The following is a 22,836-nucleotide window of genomic DNA, read 5'->3' as shown; positions in this document are numbered from 1 at the left end:
ATGATCACAACCTTCAGAATCCTTGCAGGCTGTGAGATACTTGAAAGGGGAGAAGGGAAGAGAACTACAAGAAGAAAATCCTCAAGCCTTTTACAAATATATATAGCACTTGGAAGGGATAAGGATTTGGGATGGGATGGGATACAAATTTGGTTAAATAAAAGGTGAGGGCATCATCTGAAGCTGAGGAAACAAAGATGTAGAACGAGACATGAAGAAATTCTGTTTAACCAATAGGGTGGTTATTATGTGGAATGAGTTACCAAGCACTATGGATGGTGCCAACAGTACAGTATACTGTAGTCCAATTTAAAACTAAAAGTGATAAATACTGTAAATGCTGGAAGACGGGATACCACGTGCATAGTTCCCTTCTTATTATTATGACACTTAAGTAATTGCCCACACATACACACGCACACACACACATATGCACATACAATCACACTAATACATACATATGTCTAATAATCTCCGAATGCCATATGTACAGTACAGGTATATTGATTTGAGGTAATTTTCTTTACTAATTATACCAGTTACATAATTGCCATACATGATTATCATTAGCATAATTATTGCAAATTAATGTTATTTACAGGTTTACACTCAGGATTTTAGCAAATGTACAATCTCTACTTTCATATTACAGTAGTACTGTACAGTACAAAGTCTATCCTTAGTTTCATTATACAGCATAGTGCTGTACAAAGACAATCATCAACAGTGATATGCTAAACCTTGAGACACAACAATACATGGTGCTTGTGTTTCCAAACTCACACTGCATGAAGGCAAAGTTATTGGTGTTCATCAGTGGAACATCTTTAATTGTGCAATCAAAGAAGTAGTTTGTGCCAAAAACTATTATTGAGGCACCATACTACAATATATATATATTTTACAGCTTTTTAGGATATCACAGAAGTGTAAAATATGGCATCTGAAGTTCTAGCCTTAGGGATGAACAAGGTCAGCAAAATGTGTTGTGAAGGGTTATGAAAAGTCATGAACTAACTCTGAGAATTATTTACAAATGGACATCATGACAGCTTTACATATTCAAAGATAACAGTTTTATAACAGACAACAATAAGTTTTCAAGGCAGAAGATTGTTCTCATGAAATGAGTATTCACAATTAAAATAATGTTGGACTCGGTCTGGCTGACGTGTATCACTTAAGTGTCTTAGCTCAGTGAGGTCTCAGCCAGTCACTCTGGTCTGCTGCATACAAAGCTTTTACTGGGCACTGAGATGGATTGTAAGTTATGCAACCGTTATTTGTATACACTGATATTTAATGAAAAAGGTGATTTAGTTCATACAGACATTTCTTCCATGACAGCTGAATTTAATTATGTTTCATTTAATCACTTATTAAAATCTGCCTTGAATTCTAAAATATTTAGGAAATATCAGTTTTACAACAGATAAACAAAGCTGACATCCACTGCAGATGATATATAAATTTAAATATGTAGATAAAAATATTGTTCATTTCTTAAAAATAGATAACTGACATTCTGTTAAAATACAATGGCTTTGTCAGTTGTTTGCTTATAGTCTCTACTAGTATGTCTGTAGTCCAGCACCTGTCTTAATCTTATGACCAATGAATATCACTGCTTTTGTGAACACTTTTGTGGAAAACAGCCCAAACTTGGTACAGTATTTGTTAAGACAAACATTTTGTTACATTATTTTGTATTTCTTTACTTATGCAGTGGTCAGCCTTTACATATCTATGACTGGAATTGTAAAATAAGTTTATGTCCTTGAAGATTTAAAGATAAATTTTTAACAAAGTTTCTCCAAAATATCATTAAATATTCAGGGCATCAGTTTTTGATTTGATATTTTTAAATGTTGTTCAAAAACATTGCTTCATCAGTGTAATATCTTTTGCTGCTGATTACAGAATTACAGTATATAAATCATGTTCATGGTGTTTGTAAATACTTTTAACAAAGTGACTTTCATAAAAATGAAGCCACTGACAATACTTCAGGAAGATTACAATTGTTTAGTGCCATTATTCACCTGGCTTATCCACAAATGAAAAATTTAATTATAAGAATTTTGTAAGAAATAAGAACTAGTGACAATTAACAAATTAAATCTGAATACACAGACTTTCACCTGAAGACTCTTGGCTATTTATATTGAGTGTATCATGCTGCCTCTCAGCTGGAGGTCAGGGACTGGGGTGACTCCAAAGACTCAACCTCACACTTTGCCATCTTGAGCATGACCTCGAGGTGAAGAAAGAATGCCTTCTCAGTGTAGGTGTTGAGAGCCTTTCTTGTATAGTCCACAGGAGGGTTGTACCTGCAAGGAAGCAGTATCAGAATGCAAGTGAAGTGCAAGTGGGTGGAAGGTTCACATGATGTAAGTGGTACTGTACATACGTAGGTTGATTATTGAAGAATTTTTTTTTTTGCAAATTACAAATCATCTTTAAATACAGTACAGTGTACAAGTGTCTAGTTTGTGTAAAACGTAGATGGATTGTGGAGAAACAGTAATATTGTTTGTAATATAATACAGTGGGTTATGGGGGTTGTAATTATGTATTGTAGGTGGTAATTAGTTGGGATGTTTTGAAATAATGATGCAGGTGGTATAGTAGAAGAGCATGAGATGTAAAAGTAGATTTGAGTACAGTTGGGTTTGCTCTTAACTCTCAATTGGGAATCCCAGGTGAAACACAAATGGTTGGGCAGGTTTCCTTTCACTAATCCCCCCCCCCTGTTAACCTAGCAGTAATAATTAATAATTCATTGTGTCAGGGGAACAGGAAGCCAGAATGGGTTTATACACATTTTGGCTTTTATTAACAGCCAAAACGTGTTTGGTTTATCGTAAACCAAAACTTTTATCGATTGGGTCCATTGTTTATTGCAATAACAACACACAGGCAATGGAATGTACAAGATGCTTCTGTGGTTGTCTTCAAGACTTCAATGGCCAAAGTGAATAATTCATTGTGTTGGGCACAGGCAGCTAATTTATACATACAGTACATGTTAGGCTTCTTGAGGTTATCTTGAGGCTTATATCGAGGCCCTCCCCCCCCCCCCCAGGAGGCCCCTTCACCCACCCAAGGGTCGAATTATATAGCAACAGCAATGCAAATTGCTGTACCAATCTTCCTGTCCTCTTCGGCATCTGACAATCTTGTGAAGAAAGTTCTACCTGACTACTTAGATCAGCTGGCAGGCATACACGATCTCAATTTTATACGCTGTGTTACTGAGTGGGCCTCTTGTGCAGGCCAAGCACTTCAACCACCACCATCAAAAGCCCACAAACAATCCAGCTGGGATGGCCCCACTGTAGACCAAGCTGCTGAAGAGTGCATGGGTGCTGCAACAACACCACATGACATTGCTCGCCTCACAGCAGTAGCAGCCCCACATGCAGGGGACTTCCTGTTAGCAACCCCAATGTCAGTAACTGGCACACGTCTCACACCACATGTACTTTGAATTGTTGTGGCCCTCCGCCTCGCTGCCCCAATCCACACCAAATATAGGTGTATTTGCGGCAATGTGGTGGCTGACAGGTACGGCCACCATGGCCTACTCTGTCAAAGCACAGGGAGATGGCACGTGAGGCACAGTGAAGTTAATGACATAATCAAGAGGAGCCTCACCACAGCTGGATGCCCAGCTTGAGAGAGAGCCCTGTTACCTAACGCCCCTTAACTCTGCTACACTTATTGGTCGCCCAGATAGTATAACAGTGAACTCCTGGAAGAATGGCAAGCAGTTGGTGTGGAATTACACGTGTGTATCAACCCTGGCTAATAGCTACATTGACTTCAGTGTTGCACATCTGGGTTCTGCTGCCATGTATTAGGAATCAGCCAAGTCCCATAAGTACAAAGAAGTGAATATTTATAGGTTGCCAATAATAAATCATGAGCACCAGCTTATGATTTCTGGGAGGACTTCCTCGATAGCTCCATGGACCAAGTGCTTGTCCAGCCAAACCTTTGATAGAGTCCCTGGTGGCGTATGGTAACATAATCGCCCCCACACCTTACAAATGATTTGGTCAGTGTTGGATTCCTGGCTAAAAATGATTGACTGAATGCCAATCCTTCGCTGTTCACCCCTATTCACCTAGCAGTAATTTGGTACCTGGTTGTAAACTGATTGGTAGGTCGTGTTCCAGGGAAAATAAATGGGTAAGGTTTAGCATGAGCTATGAGTCAGGGAAGCTCTTGGCTTACTAACATGAGTCAGAACTCGTCCATTCCTGTACCCACCTGTGTAAAAAAAGAAAATACACCAGGTGTCTGAGACCCTCCTTGCCAACCAGGAGCTGTAGTTTTCTGCTAAACTTAATCTTCCATTCTTGAAGATAAGCTTAACTTTCAGGGGGATTAACCTTAAACAAACCGTAGTAGTTGAACATGCAAAATACCTTCAAAATATAGGAGATGCTAGTTTTATTCTCAGATATTGACCTGAGGTGGAAGTACAAGTGTTGCGCAGGATGATGGAGTTGATTTAATAGCTTTGGAACGCCTTAATTATAGAGGAAGGAGGATAAAAGTGAAAAAACAGACTCGGTGATAAAGGGAGACATAAGAGAGAGAGAAAAAAATATATATAATGATAATGGTAGAGAAATTAAAGTTTATTCAGTTACAAAGAGAGGTTTATACACATCAGAAAAAAAAGAAGAGAGGGGTTGACTTACAGCTCACAGACGAACTCGCCATTGGAGAGGTCCTGCCGCTCGAGGAAGGTGTAACAGAGGGTTGAGACAACTCCTCGCTCCGGCCGGTGATGACGCAGTTCCAGGAAGATGGCCATATCTATTGGGACGGTTACAGGTTAGGCAACTGTACAGTGGTGAGAAGGGAAAGAGAGATTTGTAGTGATCAGAAAGAACTTTGTAGCAGTAAGAGCCAACTGTCAAAATTTTCATATTACGAAGAACGGAAGAAACTGCCACCACTCTACGGCTAAAACGTAAATACGATTTCAGACTTCATTAAAATTGCAGGGGGGTCGCTGAGAGACGGACTCAGACTGGTTTATGTCTGAGTCCGTCACATGTCATCTTGGAAAGTTGGGTGAGGCTTGCCTCAGGTTAGCCTGGGGCTACTTTGGACAGCCAATCATAGACATTGTTTGATAGATATAGATATCAGTACTTCTATATTAATTTTATATACATTAATAACAGTGACCATTATTATCATTGCACACAATGATAATATTGGTTATGCATATATTATACCAGGCATTGCCCGAGTCTGGCTATTTTTCCCATCTGTTCATCTATCTATCCATCCATCCATCTGTCTATCCATCTATCCACATATATATCCACCTATCCACATATATATCCACCTATCTATCCGACTGTATCCATCTATTCAGTTATTTATCCATCTACATTCTTTCTGAATTTACGTGAATTTATCAGAGGCCGACTCGAGGCCACCAACACTCGAGTGACCTCAACGAGGACAGGAAGCCGGCGACTTGTTAAAGGTCCCCCATATGTCCTAATGATTTTTGTTCAAGCTGGATTTTAAAATTCAACAGTTTTGGCATTTACGGCTTCGGCGGGTAGGCAGTTCCATGGGTTTTCTTTAATTGTTATCCTTTTACTCATATGACTTGGAACCAATGAGCACATAACAGGTCACGTGACCTGACTTACCGTCAGGCAGTTCCTCCAGTGCCCTCTGAAGGTGGACCTGCGACGGCGCTCTCAGGTAGTTCTTGTTGACCACTTCCCATACTGCCGTGTCCTGCATCGCCCCTGCCCCCACCAGTTCGCCCTGGGGGTCTGTAACATACACCCACATACATATACACTCATAGCTTCACAAGTTACGTATCAAAAGCTGAGAATGAAGGTGGTTAGAATGATGTGGTTTACATAAAGAGGCTAGGATATATACACACGCTTGACCTGACTAAAGTATAGAGCATAAGAACTAGGAAATATTCAAATCGGTAAGTATGTGTGTGTGTTTTGTGTTCGTGAGACGAATCTTTAAGAAAGGAGACAAAAGTAATGTATTTACAAAATAGTGTCCCCTGACCCTCTGACACCCTGACACCCTCCTTCACTGTGATGGAGTGCTGTAAGATACGTGAGTTTAGAGACGGCTCTATAACAAATGTTAAAGAAATGTGTAAATATTTATTTAAAAGTGATTGGCCAAAAAAATTTAAATATTGTGGTGAGGAAGGAAATTTTTGAATGCATTACACCAGCCTCTCCTCATAAAACGATAGTATTTATTGAACAATTTGGTCAGACAATATTTACAGATTTTCACCATTGCAACAATCGGAAATACAGATTCGACCATTAATAAATCACAAACCCTGAATACTTACCCCTGATGGAGACTCTGACAAAGGGAGAGACGAGACGGGCTGTATTTTTAACGCCCAACTTCTCCATGGCCAAGACGACGTAGGTAAAGCCCATCTCGCAGAAGGGCGGAGGCTTCACGGACTCCTGGTGAGCATAGATCTCTGACACCGTTGTGTCAGTATTGATGTCAGATTCGTCGTCAGTTTCGTTGCTCTCATCCGAGCTGCAGCTGTCGCAGCTCAACGTGGAACGTACGTCTGCAAATTCTTCTTCTTCTTCTTTCGTGTCTGATTCTGCATCCTCTGTAGTACTGTCATCGGGCTGCGGACTAACTGAACCCTTTTTCTTGAACGGCAGGTATTGTTGCAGAATCTTCCGCGTCGTTTTAGGGGACTCGGAATCATCCAGATCGGTCTGAACAGCAGCTCCACCGTTCTTCTCGTCGGGTTCCATTTCACCTACATCAGTTGCTTCTGTTGCATTGTTATTCTTCAAAGATTCCCGCTGGCGCTTGTTGACTGAAGCTGTGTTTGGCCTGACAGTAAAGTCGATGCCCTTTTCGGAGATCATGGCACCAGGAAGACCCAATAAGCTGAGAAAGTCACGTTTTTCCTTGGCAAAGACAACCTTATTGCTCTGACCCTTCTCCTCGTGTCGGTGGTGAGTGCGGTGCTTCCGTTCCCGGTACACCAGCACCACCGGTACCCTGGCCTTGGACACCATCCGGCTGATGGTCTGCAGCACCTCTACGCACTTGTTCAGCTCCTTCAGTGCCACCCCTTCCGGCGACACTGCAGTCAACTCCCTGGAGGTTGGTGCGGCTGAGGCATATCCTGGTGTGTTGATCTGGCCACGGGACCCCTTCAAATTTATCTTCAAGTACTGCGTTCTCTGATCAAGACAGGTCAACACGTGACTGAGTAGCTTCTGTATAGGGTAGAAATATGATGTCAGTTACATAAGATCAACTAATAGCAATATTTAAAAAATTAAATAGGTAACTACTCCTTGGTGTAGTTACTTATTTTCAAATATTGCCTCAGAGGCAAATTATGTTATATTTCTTGAGACATTGGATTGACCAATCGATATCTGGAATGCTGGACTTAGGAGTTGAAGCTCGACCTAGCAAAAGTGCAATTAGTCAGGCAAGGGCACTTCATCGGGTACATCACCATCATTTACATAACATTTGTAGTTATTAAATTTATGTTGCATAACTATTGCAGTTTCTGACAGACTTGGTGCACCTTCTCTGGCGCTTACAGATGGTAATGGAATGAGTGTCACTGGCAGAAATAGTGCAAACATTATGGTCTATTTACGCCCCCATCAATAAGTGCAGAGATTACCAGAATGTTGTCTTTTTGAGTGGCTTTGGGTAACTACGGACCCTATATGACCATATGAGAAGAGACTTGACCTCTCGTGGTATCTACTTAACACTGGTTGTTGTCGTCTACTGAGATTTCACATTGGAGTTTCCGAAGATACAAATGAGTTTTGAAATTGGAATAAATTACTGTAGGAGGAACAAGAGATTTCGAAATTGAGTGTAGATGGCAGTGTTGAAGTGTTCAAATAGGGCTGGAGGCATACTTAAGAGCATTGGCAGTCATAAAGGGATGCACAACTTCTACAGGCAAATATCGGTGTTAAAAATTAATAACACGAAACAATGTGAAATTTCAAAGGTAGTTCAAATGTTTAGGGGGTTATTACCAGCTTAGCAGTCTGTAAAGGAAGCGTAATGTTTATAGGGTTAGAAAGCACAGCTTAATATAATTAGAAGTGGCTGAAAAGGCGAGGCCGGAATTTAGATTGATAATTTGTTTTTACAATTAAAGGAATTTAATATTTTTTAGAATGTAGCTATATAATTATCTTCCGAAATGGTACTGTAATTAGGCATTGGCTTGAACTTTCCCGCATGTTAGGAAGTTTCGGTTTCTCAGTCGAGTGGGGATATGGTAATTTTATGGCTATAGGGAACGATCTGGAAAACTGCAGGACAAAGTAGTGTGGGATGGATCTTACCTTCTGGTCGCAGGTCAGTTGCTCGTAGTCATATATGGCTCCTTTAGTGATCTGACGGTTCAGTCTGCAAGAACAGGGAAAATAAACATTAATAGGATTGAATAAAGTTATCGAATTGAAGGGATATATATATTATATATTATATTTATATATATAAATCCCGGCTGACAGTGTTACCCTGAGCAGCCTGTGCTGTAGAGGTCGTGTAAATTGAAGGGCTTTTTAATTTAGCTTATTTATTATGCACCTCATCATACCCATCCAGTGAGCGATAATAGGATAGCCACATATTGGGCTCTGAAACTGAACCCCAGAATTCCTTTACCTATACGAAGTTAATTTACAATATTGATGAGTTCGTTATATATACATCAGCATTCTATTCAAAATGTATAAAACTAACGTTACCCTGATCCCGAAAGTCCCTAACACAAAGATCGAATGTTTGTTTAATTTATTGCTGTATTGTGAAGGTCAGTTTTAGGACTAAGCTGTGGTTTCATGGTTGGCGACTAGGATACAATGAACTGTAGAGTTAGAACATTGTATGTTATGACTGTAAGGTGGCAATACGATTTTTGACCATATTGCACGGTACAATTTGCATACGAAAATAAGATGGAGTTTTATACTGATATATAACAGTAAGAGCTAGCTTTCATTTGAAGGGAGCTGAACTAGACCCTAAAGTGGAGCCAGCTCGGCAGTGGAGGCGCCTGAATTATTTAATACCTCTGCGTTACTGGTGGCAACTCGGGGCACTCGTTAGTATCTGTCACTGATTAGTATTTGCCCCAGGAAGAAAAAGTTTACATGAGTCGGTGTAAAAGTGATGCGAGGCTACAGCCTCCTTTCAAATTTTACCCCCTAAACCACACGGCGTTAAATATAAGAACATCATTTTGAAATCTAAATCAGAACTCCGTCTAGGCAATCCACACAACATTTATTAGCCAGTACTAAAATATGCAGTGCCTGCATGGAATCCGTACCTTGTGAAGCATAAAACCATAATTGAAAAACTATAAAGGTTTGCAACAGGATTGGTTCCAGAGCTAAGAGGGCTAAGCTGCGTGCATTGGCTAACGGAACTAATTTTCACACTCTTAGATTATAGATGTAATATGATCACAACATACAAGATGCTGAGGGAAATAGACACGGTGGACAATCATAGCCTATTCAAACTGAAAGAAAGTATGACAAGAGGACACAGGTGGAAGCTGGAAAAGCAAAAGTGCCAAAGGAATATAAAGAGATACTCATACTCTCTAAAAGTAATCAACGAGTGGAATTCACTGAAAAACGTTGTGGAAACCATCTCCATCCACAACTTCAAGGCTAATTCGACAAAGAATTTGAACATCAGAATAGTTAAATTGCAGCGCAACAGGTACAGCAAGGTTAGTAGGCGTGGGCATAAAGAGCTAGACTTCCTTGTAGATACTGTTAGGTAAATACATCTTCCCCGAGAGAGTGCACGCGGTATTAAACTGAGAATTCTCAGAGACTTGCAGAGCCTCGCGTGCAGTACAATGTGACTCACACGTGTGTATCGAGCGTCGTCGGCTACAAAAAACGAGTTCATCGAAGGTTGCTGGCAAGCGTAAACAGTAAGTACAGGGAAACGATACTAGCTACTGCAGTTTAACTTCTCAACATACATTCCACGACAGTGTGGTAAATACACACTGAATACTTTTGTGAATACTTTTATCCAATATTGATAATATGTATAGCAACTATTGGTCGAACATACAACAATGGACTGTTGCACTCAAAAAAGACCACTTTTTTTACTATAAATTTTATAGAAGCCCAATATAAAAGGCGACAACCAAAGGTAAACATTCTTAGGCTTAGTACAGCACATGAATATACTAAATGAGGCGTATGATGGCCTATATTAAACCTAGAGTGCTTATTTAAGCCTAGAACATGGTAACTTAGGCTGTAGAGTTATTGTTCCACTTTTTGGGAATATTCTAAATAGCCATTTGGAATATTAATAGCACAAAACGATTTTTTTTGGCACAACAGTCCATCTGTACGTTTGAACAGTAGTTTTTATACGCCCTGTAATTTTGGAGGTCTCGTACTGCGGTGGGCTTCGTTCTTGATTCACAATCGAGGATTTTGGTCTCGATTCCCGAGCGGGACGGAAAGTTGGGTACAATTCCTTTCACCTAATGCCTCTGTTTATCTATTGATTGGTTGATTGTTGCCGCCGAAGGCGGCTAGTTTATTGCGCACCCCATACTCATCCTGTGAGCGGTAGCGCAAAAGCATTACAGAGGGCACAAAAGGTCTTTATCAGACCTCATCTTAGATTATTACATAAACAATTTCATCTATCCTTCACACCTTATAGTTACAACGTCAGCTAGTTACAGATAGATATCCGGGAGTTAGGCAACTGTTGTGGGTTTGCATTCTTTGGAGGTCCCTGAATGATTAAATCTTTCCTACTGCATAACTGCAAATTCAAATTTTCAAATTCCTCGGTTAGTGAATAATATGTTATTTATTCGTTGTATTTGTAATTTATATAAAAGATTAATTCGTATTGACTGTATAATACAAGTTCAAGTTCAAGTATGTTTATTGAGATAAGAAAGAAATACATCTCAAAGGGATAGAGTAGCTTAGGCTATTTCTACCCCCCAGAGCACAACCGCATGGTCGACTCTGGAAAACAGGTTGTAAACAGTGTTAGCGTCAGTGACCACAACTTTACATATACAGTCACCAGTCATCGCGCAAACACCACTTACATTTTTCCCCACCCGATTATACATTTTTACCTAATCTAATAATCGGAGAGCCTTGCCTTGCCTCGCCTCCCTGGGGGGGATAATATGCTCTTACCTTCCAAGGAGTTTCAGGCTTTTATCTAAATGGCTCAGTATAGAAAAGTTGCCTTATATATCCAAGAGTCCATTAAGTAAACCTTTCACTCTTGACTAATCTAATCTACCCTAAATTCATACTATGAATTCGCCTCGAGGACAGAACAAAAGCAGAAATGTGTGTAAACATTTGCTAATTAAGAACGCAGAGTCGAACATATTTAACCATGTTCAGTTCAGCACTTGCCCTCCTAGGCATAATATTAAGAAACTCTTTATTAGGGAACCCTTCGTTAAGAAGCACTTGGTCAGCGTAAGGAAGACAGGGGACAAGGAACTCAGCGTGAGCCTCTCTCCGAGGTAGACAGTGTGGAGAGGCTCTGTCCTCTGGCTCTCATGAATTATTCCTAAACGCGAAAATCAGTCAGTGTGTAGGCCAGGAGGGAGTTAAAGCTGACGGTTCACATGTGTAGGGCTGTGCAGGTGTATTGGTAGCAGATGTGAAGAGTGGCGCAGATGTATAAATTATACATGTGAAGAATGGCACATGTATAGATGTGTCCAAGTCTCTCTCTCCCCCCCATTCCCCACTCCCCCTCTCTCTTTGCTCTTTCCCTATCCGCCCCTCTCTTCTCATCTTCCCCCGCTCCAACTTACTTCCCCACGATCCCCCACTCTTCCTTCTCGCCTTCCTTCCTCTCTCCCAGTCTCCCCCTTTCTACCTTTATCTCCCTCCTCTCTACCATTATCACCCACTCCCTTTCTCATTGTTGTTGTTGCTGTTGTTTTAGATTCAGCTACTCTGAACAAAAGTTCCAAAGTAGCACGGGCTATGGTGAGCCCGTAGTGGACTTACCTGGCACAGGAGCGGGGCTGTAACTGTGTTGCCTTTCTCCCAATCTACCCCTCTCCTCTCCTTTTCCCACCTCTCCACCTGTCTCCTCTCTCTCCTTCCCTTTCTTCAAACATCTCGCTTCCCCTTTTTTCTCGCCCCTCTCCCCCGCCTCTCTTGCTTTCTCTCAGAAAAATTTATTATATAACAAAGCACTGAAACTGGTGAATAAGTCTACCGACAACACAACCAATATTTCCGATTTGACTTTATGAGAGTCGCTCGGGGAGGGGAAGAGGGATTAGATGCCTATATTTCTTGAATTAGGGCAGAGTCTCGGGTAGGTGGAAGCCAGAGGTTGAGAGTGAGGAAGTTGGTACTGAGTGTGCCGAGGGACTAAGGGGAGACATAATGCTGAGTTACAAGGGGTGAGGGGAAGTTTTAGAGAGGATTGAGAGGGCTTAGAGAGAGCTTAGCGTGAAATAAGCTGCGGGTAACTTACCCGACGTGGGAATGCCAGTAGGAACCCGGGGAGGCGTTGTAACTGGCAGCTTCAGGACTCCATTGCTGCTGTAGCAGCATAAACAGCAGCAGAAGCAACAGTTACAATGGGGAGAAGCAGCAGTAATAACAGTAGACACCACCACCACACGCCTGCTGTTCTGATCGGGTGCAGCTGCAAGTTCCTGATTTTCTTAGAATTTCAAGGACTGAAAGAAAATTCCTGCATATGTTTCTGCTTTAAGACTTATTCCGCTGTTAAGTGTTGCTTGCAGCCTCCTCATACTCTCAGGGAGGCATGATCCTCTCCATGTTATCGTGGAGGCATGATCCTCCCCGTGTTATCGTGGAGGCATGATCCTCCCCGTGTTATCGTGGAGGCATGATCCTCCCCGTGTTATCGTGGAGGCATGATCCTCCCCGTGTTATCGTGGAGGCATGATCCTCCCCGTGTTATCGTGGAGGCATGATCCTCCCCGTGTTCGCGGAGATGACGATAGAGATGCTGGGTCTTCTCTCAAGCCATCTGCTTTCCGGGGACAAGCACCTCACTTTTCTCCATTTCACGAGCAACGAAGATTTAGACGCGTAATAAGTCTCTCCGGCGAGAGCGGCCTTCACAAACAGGCTCCTAAGCTGTATCTGGAGGCTGTGATATCCGTGAGGGTGGGTGGTAGGGGGTGTCTGGGTCTTGACACGCTTGAGACGCTGCAGGGAGCTGAGTCCTCCTTCTTTTATCCTTCTTGGAGGGGAGGAGGGGGGAAGGCACTAGTGCCCGCAACGAGAGGGGCGACATAAGCACCAGCATCACCCCAACACCACCAAGATCACCACCAGCATCACCGGAAGCACCGCCAGCTACTGGTTGAGTACCTGGTTGTTAAACGATTTGGCGGGTCGTATTCCGGGGAAAATTAGGATTAAGGACTTGCCCGAAACGCCATGTGTGCTAGTGGCTGTACAAGAATGTAAGAACTCTCTTGTATGGAAACAAATAGCAAGGAGTAGCGGTTATTACAGTGATGATAGCGGGTTCCCGTCATTACACTTGTAGCATCACCAGTAACACCAGCATCACCAACAGCGCCACCATCACCAGCACCACCAGGAAAACCCGTATTAAGATTGTTGACCAGACCACACACTAGAAAGTGAAGGGACGACGACGTTTCGGTCCGTCCTGGACCATTCTCAAGTCGATTGTGAGAATAGTCCAGGTACTCCTGCCGTTCCGAAGTGATGTCCAAGTGAAGATATTCTCTCAAACGCGGGTAGACGGCATGGGCATTTGAGCTCTCTCTCCCTTGTCGGGTGTTCGGGACCGAGTGTGTTCGGGACCAGAGAGCCGAAGCTCAACCCCCGCAAGCATAACTAGGTGAGTACACACACGCACACACACACGACTATTTATCCTTTCAAGTACCCCCTTGCAGGCAGCAGCCGGAGCAGCCTGGTCCCACGTCTCTTTATGATAACAGCAGGAGTGGAAACTTCCTACCATTTACGTAATGAATGCGCCGGCTGAGTTGCCAATTTCTTTAAAACTATTCATCGTATGGTGAGTGGAGATGCTAACTGATAAACTGTTTACAATTTAATAGCACAGGGGATTATCGAACATAATTATTCAGTCCGTCCTCATAAAGAAAGGCCAAAAGTGATTCTATGCACCCGCCAAACCCCCTGTTTATGAATGAAAAATGGTTTACACACGACTCACAGCTGATGAGGTTCGAACACTTCTCGAACAGTGCTTCGCTAACGACTTTTGTTTGAACCATAACGCTGTAAACGCTTCATCCACGTACTCAGCCCGCAGCCCGTCCTCATAAACAAAGGCCAAAGTCCATTCCATGCACCCGCCAAACCCCCTGTTTATATATGAAAATGGTTTACACACGACTCAAAACAACCCGTCCTCAGACCAAGTCCGTTTCTTCCAGTGGTCGACCCCAAAGACGCATTCATCAGTTTTAACATTCTGTTCGTTCAAAATAGGAATTTCCTCAAATATAATTTAATAATGTTATATATTATCATACTGTGCATAGGTTAGGTTAGGTGTTTAGGGTCTTTAGCCGATTATTTGTATTTGTAGTACGCAGGTGAAGTATTTATACAACCCGTTCTCGACTCAAGTCCATTACATTCAGTGGTCAACCCCACAGACGCATTCATAAATTTTAACATGCTGTTCATTCAAAACGGGAATTTTCGCAAGTATAAATTAATATTATAATATATTAGCATATTGTGTATATATAGGCATAGGATAGGTTAGGTTAGGTTAGGTGTTTAGGTTCTGTTGGCGATTATTTGTATTTATAGTACGTGGGTGAAGCATTTATAGCGTTATGATTCGAACAAAATTCGTCAATAAAGCACTTGTTCCGGATATGTTCGAACGTCAGCAGTTGTGAGTCGTGTGTAAATTGCTTTTCATTCATAAACAGGGGGTTTGGCGGGTGCATGGAATCACTTTTGGATCTTTGTTTGGTGGACGGGCTGATTTTTAGCATTGTGGTTCGAACAAAAATCGTCAGCATAGCAGTTAGTTGTTCGAGAAGTGCTCGAACGTCATCAGTTGTGAGTCGAGTGTAAACCGTTTTTCATTCATAAACAGCTAGGGGGTTTGGCGGTGCATGGAATCGACTTTGGCCTTTGTTTATGAGGACGGGCTGCCCACGGAAATACAAATAAATACAAGCATCTAGTCTCCAACCTCATTCGAACAAACATACATGCTCTCATATATAGATTAATTTATAATTGAGACAATTCGTATTTTTAATGAACAGCGTGTTAAAAAATAATGAATACGTCTATGTGGTCGTATGAACATAATGTGTTCATACTGGATGGGATGAACATAATGTGAGGACGGGGCGGGGCGGGCGGGTAGCCGCCAGTCACCACCCACTCGCCACGGTCGCCGCCAGTCGTTGCTGCACTATTATCACTCTTAGTCTTCTTCACTCAACTGATGGAGCCCATCATGGCCGAGCGGCTCGTGGAAGTGACTGAAAATGAAACTGAATGTTATCTAAATTGGGCGATGTCGTGTTGGATGTGGGAGAGGGAAGGTGAATGTATTTACCTAGTTGTGCTTGCGGAGGTGGAGCTCTGCTCTTTCGGCCCGCCTCTCAACTGTTAATAAAAAAATTCCACACACAGGAATCAGCCCACAACAGCTGTCTAACTCCCAGGTACCTATTTACTGCTAGGTAATAGGGGCATCAGGGTGAAATATACTCCGCCCATTTTGTTTCTGCCACCAGCCGGGATCGAACCCGGACCCTAGGATTACGAGTTCAGAGCGCTGTCCACTCAGCTATCAGGGGCCCCCTCCACTCAGCTATCAGGGTGTGGGAGAGGGAAGGTATAATCTTGTGTTGTTGTTTAAGATTCGCTACTTAGAACAAAAAGTTCCAAGTAGCACGGGCTATGGTGAGCCCCATGGTATAATCTTCCTGGCTCCTGGCTTTAAGTGTCTGGTTAGACGGTCCCTGGCTCCTGCAGCAGGGTTGTTGTTGTTTCAGATTTAGCTACTCAGAACGAAGTGTCCATGTAGCACGGGCTATGGTGAGCCCGTAATCAAAGCAGCAGGGTATGTCGAGTGGCTTAAATTTTCCCTCCGCCTCTCCTCATCTCCACCCCCAATCTCTGCCTCTGTTCTAGTACTTCTTTTGTCTGTCGCACATTCTCTAATTGGTTTCACTTTTTTTCTGCAACAGGAAGGCTGTTAGACTTACCGTGGTGCGACTGACTTACGTAGCCCCAGGATGCAACCACCCAACAGTCTGCTAACTCCCGGGCACCTGTTCACTGCTAGGTGATCAGAGGTATCAGGTGTATGAAAACGTTGCCCCAAACGTCTTGTCCAATGTCCCAGCTCCTGCCTCTCTTATTGGCAATGTTTACTTGACTGTCATCCCTCATTTGTTACCAACAGTTTACCTCTTATACTAACAATTTACTGTTTTTAACAGTATTGCACGCAGTACCACCATGTTTTGCCTCGTATATCTTGTGTTTCTGCTGCCCTCCGCTAAGCTGCCTTTCACATGAATGCCCAAAGCCTAGCTACCCTCAATTTGATTGCCTTCCCACTCTTGGCTACCCTCCACCTGGGTGCCCTCCCTCACTCACCGGTATCACGCACCGTACGAGCTTCACCTAACTGGCTTATGGTAATTTAAGTGGCAGTTACCGTTAAGTTATTCCTGGCGCCAGGTACCGAGGCTGTAATGACTGTTGGCCTCCAGCGAGGTGATTTGCATGCTCGAGCCCTCTAATGGGGTTCCCAGGGCTGCTAACTCCACATTAAGAATTAAAAAATGGCCATCGGCTCTAAGCAACGGTGTTTGCATAATGCAAATTCAGAGCTAAAGTTCCTCAAGAATTTATGCAACCACTTAGAAACCTACACATATTTCCTCAATCATGGCGGCTTTGTTTACACTTATTAAGCCGTTTATGAGCTACGAAACACTAGGAGGTTGTTTAAACTAATAATAACATTGGATTGTAAAATTTCGAAGCCTGTAAATTTGTTAATAGATTTACACAAAGTTGCCACGGCTGAGGAAAGTTGCACAGGCTTCGCAAGTGCTTGCGTAAATGCTTCGTGTTCTTACTAGTCAGCGAACGACATTTGTTTTACGAGCTTCAAATCCTACACTAAGTGAAAAGTCAAAAGGGAATATATACACAAAAAATGGAGGCCAGTTTCCTTCATAAAATACAACCTGTTCCGCCACATAATACGTCGTATTTGTTATGGAATTCTAAATTTTAGTACTAATTAAAGCACCGTAAGATTGATGTTTTGAACCCATCTTCATAATATATTTAATGTCTGAGTGAGGAGACTAATTTTCAACCACACATTTTCTATTTTTTATTGCATAAATTACGATTTACTTTATAACTAATTCCTTTCTCTCTGCATTAACTCTGGCCATGGAATTAACATAAATTATTTTATGAAGAATAAGATTTTTCATTGAATTCTATGCAAATTTTGGTTGCAAACTTCAACGTTATTATAAAAACTATTTTTTTTTTTAGTGCTTCGGGTCCATTTTTTTTAGAATGAACCAAAAGACCATTCCATTCACCCGCCAAACCCCCTGTTTATGAATGAAAAACGGTTTACACACGACTCACAACTGATTTCGTTCGAACACTTCCGGAACAAGTGCTTCACTGACGACTTTTGTTCGAATCACAAGGCTGTAAATGCTTCACCCACGTACTACAAATACAAATAATCGCCAACAGAACCTAAACACCTAACCTATGCCTCTATATGCACAATATGCTAATATATTATAAAATTAATTTATGTTTGAGAAAATTATTGTTTTGAATGAACAGCATGTTAAAATTTATGAATGCGTCTGTGGGGTCGACCGCTGGATGTAATGGACTTGAGTCTAGGACGGGTTGTGTGAATGCTTCACCCACTTACCGCAAATACAAATAATCGCCAAAAGAACCTAAACACCTTACCTAACCTAACTTAACCTATGCCTATATATGCACAATATGCTAATATATTATAATATTAATTTATTTTGGATAAAATTCTTGTTTTGAATGAACAGCATGTTAAAATTTATGAATGTTTCTGTGGGGTCGACCGCTGGATAGAATGAACTTGGTCTGAGGACGGGTTGGCTTCACCCATGTACTGCAAACACTAGTAATGGTCAACAGAACCTAACAACGGAACCTTAGTTAGCCGTAACTATTCAAAACATTTTAGTCTGAAATTATATTACCTTATATTTGAGAAGAAATTCTTTTGAATACGAAGTGATTAATGCGTCTTTGGGATCGGCCGCCGCCTGGACGAGCCTAGCTTGAGGACAGATAGTTTCATTTACTTGGTAGTTCACAACCTGAACGTGACCTTGAAATGGTAGTTTCCTAAACAAAATGGAAACAGTTGACGTTCATAAAAAAAATTATTTTAACCTTTAGGTATCCTGCATAAAAAAAAGTTACGAATATTGAGCGCATAAAAGATGAATTGAAAAAACAAAAACTTATGAATTAATGCAATATAACTAATAAATGAGTATACAAGCTAGGTGGCTGATGTCGCTCGCCTTTTGTTTGGGGTGTTCGGCTTACGTAAGGGTTATTGTTAACCAGAAAAAATATTATTTTCAGTCCTGAACATTAACGCTGATGTTACGTTGAAGAAACGTTGATCCTACGCTGAATAAACGTAACTCGAGCATGTTTTTGTCGGCAGTAACGGAGCGGTTTTAACATTCCAAAGTATGTACACCTCGAGTAGATCTTGTGTGTGTGGTCGCCACATTGCCAGAGAGGACAAGTGGCTGCTCCCTCAACGATCACCAGTTGATAGAGTATTCCTAAATACTTTTGGCAGTGTAGTAATATGAAACTAAAATAGTGTTGAAATGCATCTTTATACGACAAAAACAGCTCTGATACCCGCGTTCAAATGTGTTAGTGTTACGAAAATCACCCGTAAACACGAATGACAGCTTGCAATAATTAGTGGATTTTTTTGAAATGTTTCGTAAAAACTCCGGATTTTATATATATAAGTATATTTTGACTTACAAATGTTTCGTGTGTAATGATATTCTGAGTGAATTTTGAGTTTGTGAAGTGTATGAGAAATTTGCGAGCGCAGACGACAGGGCAAAACAGGGACGCCACACTAACGATGGCTCCGGTAAGTACAGTACTCCACCATAATGTTGTTGTTATAGATTCAGCTACTCGGAACAAGTTCCAAGTAGCACGGGCTATGGTGAGCCCGTAGTGGACTTACCTGGCACAGGAGCGGTGCGGTCCACCATCTCCTGTGCAATGTTTACATACACGGCTCCCCACATTTCCTGGGGGAGCCGTGCATTCAACAAAGCATTTATGCATCTATTTTAAGAGTCTTTTTTTTTTATCTTTAGCAGCGTTGCTAAATCTTCATAATTATATATATAATTTAAATAAATTATAAATATAATTTAATCTTTTAGCAGCATTTATTAAAGAATTTACGAGTGTTTACACAGTACAGAAAAACAAAATTATGAATGGGCTTGTGAGGACGGCCGCCGCTGCTTGAGAATGGGTTGAAATATTGCTTCCTCGCTGCAAAGTTAATGTTTAACCTAGTCATACTTTTATGAATGACTAATTAAATTGAATAACTTTTGTGCATGACTAATTTCATTGAATTACTTTTGTCAATGACTAATTACATTGTGAATAAATTGCAATGTCTGTTCCTCGACAACCACAGTCGTGCAACAATATCGCTAAGGAAACGGGTACTGATAATGTATGTATGAATACATAAGAATTTCACCACATATCTTCAGCGTCGTTTATGAAACACATGAACGCAACACATACGCTGATTATTCAAAAGCATCTATGCTTTGCTAATATTAACATAGTATATATATATAAAACCGTAATAACGATTTCATTAACATTTGTTACCCGTTGCGACGTATAAGGACCCAGTAGGTGTCCAAGTAGCCTCATCAGCCTGGCGTGTTCAAACGTCATCATCATCAGTACTTTATATCAATAATAGATTGTGCTTCTCGAAACATCTGCACTTTAGATATGACAAACAATTGTACGACAGTTCTTCGTGACCAGCTGTCATGCAAGTCAAATATTTGTGTTTCTTCTGCAATGTATAATTTACTTGTCGAGGATGATCCCGTCATTAGACTATGTCAATAATCTTTCACAGTTGACAGCAGTTTGTATTATTTCATGCTTATATTTCCTTATCATGAACGCGGGGGTAGCTATACTGCTCTTATGTGTATCTTTATTACTGTTGGTTTCTACTGTGATGTCTAACGCTTTCATTATTTCTGATTAACACCTATTCTACTGTGTATGAAGTTTTCATTGAGTGTTTTTCATAGTTCAAGTTCAAGTATGTTTATTGAGACAAAAAAAAAAATACATCTCAAAGGGATAGAGTAGCCTAGGTTATTTCTACCCTCCTTTTCATAGTGCCACTCCAATAAGCGTCTGTCGGAGAGTTTTTAAAAGGCTTTTGAATAAACAGTTGTCCAGAATATATTTTAAGTATCATGGCGAGTAATTTCGAATATCTTAGCAATTCACTTCTAGCAGTCAAAAATCAATAACCTCTTCTAGTGTTGATTTTCAAGATAAATTTTCCACCTATTATTTTTTTTTTTTTACAATTTACAGTCGACCCAACTTATAATGTCGGTAATATTAGTTAATGTAGTCGTTCTTCATCCTTCAGTTCAGGCAGCATGTCCTATTATTTGGCTGACACTGTCAGTTTTCGTCAGTCATTCCAAGCATATTACAGAAAAGTCGGAAAAGTTCGAGGACATTCCAACTGTTATCTCTTTCTCGTATACTTTTAAGGGTCATAACCACAGCGCTAACCCTTAGGTTAACTTCTTTTTTTTTTGGGGGGGGGGTGTTGTGCTTCTACCTTCCATCTACTTTAGAATTCCTTAAAAAAATGGATTATTGCACTTGCGCAGGCAACACAGTAATTATGTCGACATGCACTCTCCGACATTAGAATTCCTTGTGAGATGCATGTTTTATGTCACCTTGGGCTCAGAAGTCGGAACAAAGCTAAAACTTTATGTGACGTGACATGTATAAACATTGCCACCGGCTTCCTGCCAAAATTTTGTTTTTGTTTTTACACGCTCGCTCTTCGAGCAGAAGGCCTAAAATAAATATTTAGAATAATTTGAGTTTAGCATTTGGAAAATCCATGCATTTAGAATTGTTAGTGTACTTAATTTATTGTACAGCTTGTACCCATCCTATGAGCGGAAGTGGAAATGGTAAAGACAAACTAGTCATCCAAAAATGATAGTACTTGTATCAAGAAATGAACGAACGTACAGAAATGGTCTGTTGGGCTAAAGAATACGTTTTGTACTTTTAATTTTGAAGAGGCCACGAGAAAGAAGGCAGCAACTAAACCTAAAAAAACTAATATTTCCCAGGCTTAGTATTGCACATAAGTATACAAAACTTGGCCTAAGATTCTATATTAGAACGATTGCTTCTTTAGACCTAGGACAGGTTAGTATAGAGGCATAATGACCCAATTACCTGATCCCTAATATAAAACTGTTATGCATTATTAAGCCTTAAATATTGCCTTTGGGCACGCGTCTCTTCCCCATTCCAGCTTTCCACTTAATACATATATAATTAGAAACCCCTGTCTTCCAAGGATGGCCACACAGGTAAATAAGATTCAAATAACAATTAACCACATAATGGAGAAAACTATATTCATGAACACTAAACTTGGTGTCTTACTGAGTATCTACAATGTTGGCAATAAAACTCCCTAATTCCAGTCTGCAAGAACGAATAGGTAGAAGCAAAATCTTACTAGCACCACAGGTTACCAACAAATAACAAGTCTAGGGAAAAATATACGAAAAAGAGGGTGATAAAACTCGGAAGTATTTCACAGTAATTAAATATACACGCCCTCTGCACTTGAAATAATTTAATACGAGCACTATTAGCATACAATAACTGAATAAGATACTGCAGCTGTGACTAACCCCTTCCTATTGTTCCATAATATAAATATCTGTGATGTAGGGCAGCTTATGTCTTTAACATATCGGTTAAATAGCTTCACTAAATGATAATCAGCAACCCCCCTAGAGGAATAAACAATTCTAACACGCAAAACATTTCCACAATACATAACAGATATCTGAGCATAATATTTCCCAGCCTGTCTGTTTAAATGCTAAGTGGAAGAAGAAGAAGAGACAATATTTTTCTCATCCCTCTGGATGAGAAAAGGGTTAATGGTAAAAAGGGGTAAGTGATTAAAACAAGACACCAATTCCTAATCCGCCCCAAAAAATCCAAATTCGCTAACAAAACAAAACCAAATCCGCCAACCCAAAAAAATCCAAGAAAAGAAAAAATGAAAAATCCCCCCCCCCCCCAAAAAAAAAATCCAAAGGCGCCAACAACAAAAATCCAATTCCGTCAACAAAAGATTTCAAAATCTATTTGTACTCACAGAAAAAGATAGGTGGTGAAAGGGGGATAGGGCCCACGGGAGGGGGGTAACGGTCAAGGCACGACATAAGCGAGAGTGAGAATGCTGTTGGGTAGAGAATGTATTACTGCCTTTGCTACCTTGCGCGGTGCAAGGTAGCGAAGGCAGTAATGGTCATGACATTCCTGAAGACACCGTGCAGATGTTTTTGCT

General features: G+C 40.9%; 1 protein-coding gene across 1 annotated transcript in view; it reads right to left on the bottom strand.

The window, feature by feature from the left end:
* Positions 1-1,013: 1,013 nt before the first annotated feature.
* Positions 1,014-22,836, bottom strand: part of LOC123761743 (uncharacterized) — a 135,373-nt gene continuing 113,550 nt past the window's right edge. The window contains exons 2-6 of the mRNA XM_045747916.2: positions 8,394-8,457; positions 6,377-7,283; positions 5,688-5,816; positions 4,713-4,830; positions 1,014-2,330 (exon numbers count right to left, since the gene is read on the bottom strand). Of these exons, the coding sequence (XP_045603872.2) occupies positions 2,186-2,330; positions 4,713-4,830; positions 5,688-5,816; positions 6,377-7,283; positions 8,394-8,457 (1,363 nt within the window). The 3' untranslated portion in view covers positions 1,014-2,185. The remainder of the gene's footprint in view (positions 2,331-4,712; positions 4,831-5,687; positions 5,817-6,376; positions 7,284-8,393; positions 8,458-22,836) is intronic.

Source organism: Procambarus clarkii, chromosome 24 (assembly GCF_040958095.1).
Source record: "Procambarus clarkii isolate CNS0578487 chromosome 24, FALCON_Pclarkii_2.0, whole genome shotgun sequence".
Classification (NCBI taxonomy): Eukaryota; Metazoa; Arthropoda; class Malacostraca; order Decapoda; family Cambaridae; genus Procambarus; species Procambarus clarkii.
Note: the sequence above shows the minus strand (reverse complement) of the source record. Positions and strands in the feature narration are given on the sequence as shown.